Source organism: Malus sylvestris, chromosome 4, assembly GCF_916048215.2.
Source record: "Malus sylvestris chromosome 4, drMalSylv7.2, whole genome shotgun sequence".
Taxonomy (NCBI): domain Eukaryota; kingdom Viridiplantae; phylum Streptophyta; class Magnoliopsida; order Rosales; family Rosaceae; genus Malus; species Malus sylvestris.
In genome coordinates this window covers 25,816,433-25,821,455 of record NC_062263.1, presented here as the reverse complement: position 1 = coordinate 25,821,455, position 5,023 = coordinate 25,816,433, and the positions used below count along the sequence as shown (strand labels likewise).

The following is a 5,023-nucleotide window of genomic DNA, read 5'->3' as shown; positions in this document are numbered from 1 at the left end:
ATTGTAGAAAGACAAAAACTTATTAGAATATCAGCGGAATATTATGGTCAAGGAGTTGTAGGTTAGAAACCTTTGAAGGATGACAAGAATACGGCCACTTGTTCCAAAATGGCACCTTAAAGCCGGCCACCTGCCGAATCAAAGCCTAGAATATTGTGCTCTGTCTCCCTCGCTCTCATTGGTCAGTAGGTCACAGTGCAATTTGAAATTCTCCTCCACTCTATAAATCGCAGAAGTTGAGGAAGTATTAAGCTGTAATAAAAATCTAGAGAAAGCTAGATGGCAGAGGGTTTTGATCAGGTAGTAGTGATATGTTGGTCACTTGTGTTGATCGGTGTTTTGAGTGTGGTGATGCGATGGCTTAAGGAGATGTGGCTGAAGCCTGCAAGGATTCGATCAGTGCTTTGGAGCCAAGGCATCAGAGGGCCACCAACTTCCTTCATTGTTGGGAACATCCCAGAGATGAAGAAGATTCAGTCCACCATCAAAGTCAACCCGAAACCATCTGATGCTAAACGTGTGCACCACGACTGGATTCCGTCATGCTTTCCTTATCTTCAACGATGGGAGCAGGAGTATGGTATGCCATTAATCAAATTTCATATTTAACTGCATACTTAATTAATTTCATGGTAGAACCCAACTACAGAGCCATGATTTTACATTACGAGATGCATATTACCAAATATGCTTGAACTTTTAACTTCTAATATACACCAAAGCATTATATTATACTTCAAAATATTACAAACCCAAGTATAACCAACTTATTTATGGAGGCAAATTATACATCATAACCCTTATATAGATTCATATAAGGAGAATTATATATATGTACGTATGTATGTATGTATGTATGTGTGTGTGTGTGTATACACATTAGTATATTTTGAAAATTGCTGAAGCGGCCTAGGACTATATATCCTAGTCCCTTAATGTCCCCCCTACTGATGGAACCTCAATTTCTTTCATAATTGATGCCCTTATCGATTGAAGAAAGGGTTTCAGAAATCGGACCTCTTACGTTTGCTAATCGTGTAGCATACATGCGACTTTCTTCACTTTTTGAATCAACTATAGATCCAACTGTATATATATAGACATGCCAACTGCGACATATGAAGAACCTGGGACTTGTGAACAAAGTTACTAATATATATTTGGATGAATTCAATTATGCAGGTTCAGTATACATGTACTCAACTGGGAGCAAGCAACACATGTATGTGAGCGATCCCAAGTTGATAAGGGAGCTGAAACTGCACAACTCCTTGGATTTGGGTAGACCCACATATCTGAGTAAGTCAATGCAGCCCTTGCTAGGTGACGGCGTTATCCGGGCGAATGGGCATGAATGGGCTTACCAGAAGAAACTCATTGCTCCTGAGTTCTTCCTTGACAAGGTTAAGGTATAGAGAATGTACCCTTTTCACTCTATGATGTACGTTTAAATTATTGTCCTCTAAAATTTAAGGAAGTTTAATATTGCCTCGTCAACTTTGAACCTTACATAATTCATTTGTCATTGGACTTTCAATTTATTTTTGAGCCCCGCTATTTTTTTTTCTTAGACCAACTCCAATGGTTAGGGTTAAAATTTAAATTTTTAGTCCAGAAAATTTAGGCTCTAACTAAGAAACAGTTTTTCTTCTCCAATGGTTTTGGCTTGAGATTTTAGACCGAAATGATTAAAGATTTATTTTAGCCTAATTTTTTCGGTAACTTTTTTTTAAAATAAAATTTATGTAGATTATTCTAATTTATTTTTATGAACATTCTAACCTCAAAAAAATTTAAATTCTAATAAATAACGAAAATTCACTGAACCTATCTCATTTTTACACCATCACATGAAAGAACATGGAAAACCACACAACCTACCCCCATTTTTAAACACAAATACATAGTGGGTAGAAAGAAAAAAAATGAAAGAATTGTTTGATGAAAGTGGATTTTGTTTGGATATTTGAACAAATTTTTTGTGTGAATTTTGATTTAAATAATTTTTTTAACGTGGGTCTTTCCACAAGTGGCCAATAGTGTCAACAACTTTCTAACCACTGATCTTGGCTCATTTTTTGAGTTAAATATGTCAAAAAATAACTTTTAACTCAAAACCATCAAATATGTAAATTTTTAAATTCAAGGAGGGTCCCCCAAACTTGCAAGCCATTCATAGAAAATTTCATAAATCAGATTGTTAGAAGAAATCCACTTTCGATAAGACTGAATCTGAAGCATGTTTTAAAATATCAATGGAGCTCAAAACCGAATTGAAAGTCGATAGAGGTACATTAGATGAAGTCCATAACCATAACCCAATAGAGGTACATTAGATGATGTCCATAACCATAACCCATAAGTGCATCACTAAACTTGTCCTTAAAATTTAAGCATGTGCGGTAATAGAAATGTTGAAGAGTTGTAGGGTATGGTGAGTCTGATGGAGGAATCTACAATGGCAACGATTAAGAAATGGGAGAGCCATACGCGTGAAAGTGAGGAAGGCATTGCTGAAATCACAGTTGATGAGGATTTGAAAAGCCAATCTGCTGATATCATATCAAGAGCTTGTTTTGGTAGCTCTTATTCCCAAGGCAACGAGATTTTTTCAAAGATTGCTATCCTTCAGGATGCCTTGTCTCATCCAAGCTTGCTCTTTGGGTTTCTCAATTTTAGGTCTGTTCGGAGAAAACTTACCTATCACATGTTGCATACTTTTCAGAAGGCAAAATCTTAAGTGTAAAGGGTTGCTATCATTGCTTGTCCATCTCTTTCCCCATGTGACACAAGAGGATATACACCATGTTGCACTTAAGTTTCTATCCTTCAAAGAGGGAGTATGCAACATGTTTCATGGAAGTGTCTCTCATTAGTGTTATGTTAGTAACTTAGAACATGATTTTATATTTCTCGTCAAATTTACTCATGCTATATTTTTTTACCATGCATTTGAATCATCCATGCAGATTCCTTCCCACGGAAAATGACAAAAAAGTAAGGACTTTAAGAAAAGAGGTGGATTCTTTGTTGCTCAAATTAGTGAGGGATCGCCAAAAGAAAATCCAATTGGGTGGGGCATCTGAAAAGGACCTATTACAAATGATACTTGAAAGTGCTGCTACTAGCACTGAAATGCCTAGCCATAAAACAGACCAATTTATTCTGGACAATTGCAAAACTATCTACTTTGCAGGATCTGAGACCACTGCTCTATCAGCATCCTGGACCCTAATGCTACTGGCATTACAACCCGAATGGCAAGAACGCGTTCGTGCTGAGATTGTTGAGGTCTGTGGGGGTGTTGATCAGCTGCATCATTGCTTGCAAGACGTGGATAAATTGCGCAAGATGAAAACGGTACTCGAATTTACGTACGTACTATCAAGTGTTTGACAAATATTTTCATATTTTTTTATGTTACATTTATCTATGTATTGCAGCTGACAATGGTGATTCAAGAGAGCCTGCGCCTTTATGGACCTGGAGTCATAATGGCGAGAGAAGCTCTTGCAGAGATGAAGTTGGGGGACTTAGATGTGCCGAAAGGTATTCACATATGGACATTCATTCCAGCAGTGCACCGCGACCCTGAAAATTGGGGTTCGGATGTTAATGAGTTTAAGCCGGAGCGGTTTGCAAATGGGGTCTCAGAAGCATGCAAATATCCCCAAGCATACATGCCATTTGGTTATGGGAGTCGGTTGTGCATAGGCCAGACTTTTGCCACGCTACAGTTGAAGATAGTTCTCTCCCTGGTTCTATCCAAGTTCTCCTTTTCCCTTTCTCCAAATTATCAGCACTCCCCTGTTTATAAAATGTTATTGCTGCCTGAACACGGAATCAAACTCCTTGTTCGACGCGTGAGAACATAAAATAATCACATTTTTAATAAGGGAGACTCATATTCAGTACGATATGTTATCACTGTATGTTATAAACATACATTACTCATATCGTTATCCATCTCATACATATTTGGATTGATCAATTATATATGTTAATTACTGGCGAGTTTGAGATTGTTGTGTTTTTTTTTTTAACTACTTCTGTTGTGCTTTAAGAATACTCAGTTGTAAACTAAAGTAGTTGACTGTTTGATAAACTGTATTTTTAAAAATGTTGTGAGTAGGAAAAACAGTGTAAAAACATTTGTTAAGTTTCAATGTAAAAGTGATATAATTGTATATAATGAAAAAACTAGACATTGTAAAATAGACATTGTAGTGAAAGTGGTGGCAACGACAATGGTGTTGAGGGTAGTGGCCGTGATGGCAGCATTAATGGTGGGGTTTAGTGGTTAGACTGTAGAGGTAGCAATGCTGCAGTGGTGGCATTTGTGGTGGTGGTGGTGGTTGTGGTGGTGGTGGCGGCGTTGGTGGCAATTATGACGAAGGGAAAGACAATAATGTTGGTAGTAATGGTAGTTGTGGTTGTGATGCTAGTGGTGGCGGTTGTGGTTGTGGTGGTAATGGTGGTGGTGATATACGGTTAGTGGTTGTAATGGTAGGTGGGCACTCTGTTTACTAAACGTAATACGTATATACAAGGATAAATAATGTCATTTTTTAAAATTAATTAGTGTATTATATGAATTAAAAATATTCATTAAAGTCTCAACTCTGTTTTTTATAAAAGCAACCTACATATTGCTTTTAAAAGTTGTTGTCTGGAAATCATTGCTTTAAAAATAAGCAGGCTATTTTTTTCCATACACTTTTTTATTACTTAACTTTAAAGTGAAGCAGTTTTTGAAAAAAACAATACAAAATGGGGCCTTAGTCTCTAACATTAGGAAACTGTTTTTTCTTTTCTGCAAAAATCAAGAATCCCAATAAGAAAAACTTATGTAGGGCTTGACTTGCCACTGAATTTTGCTGAATGAAACTACAATCCAATAAAAACTTGCGATATGGTAAGTCTTATGTATAATATTTTATCATCTTTATTATTTAAAACTCTCATAATTATTTTCCTACTAATTAACTCTTCCCCCCCCCTGGGGGCGGGCTCTCTCTCTCTC

General features: G+C 36.8%; 1 protein-coding gene across 1 annotated transcript; it reads left to right on the top strand.

The window, feature by feature from the left end:
- Positions 1 to 260: 260 nt before the first annotated feature.
- LOC126617806 (cytochrome P450 714A1-like) lies at positions 261 to 4,020 on the top strand. Its single transcript, XM_050285865.1, has 5 exons — positions 261 to 580; positions 1,183 to 1,409; positions 2,429 to 2,679; positions 2,970 to 3,360; positions 3,444 to 4,020. The coding sequence occupies exons 1-5, from the start codon at positions 280 to 282 to the stop codon at positions 3,873 to 3,875; spliced, it is 1,602 nt and encodes a 533-aa protein (XP_050141822.1). The 5' UTR covers positions 261 to 279; the 3' UTR covers positions 3,876 to 4,020.
- The last annotated feature ends 1,003 nt before the right edge of the window (positions 4,021 to 5,023 follow it).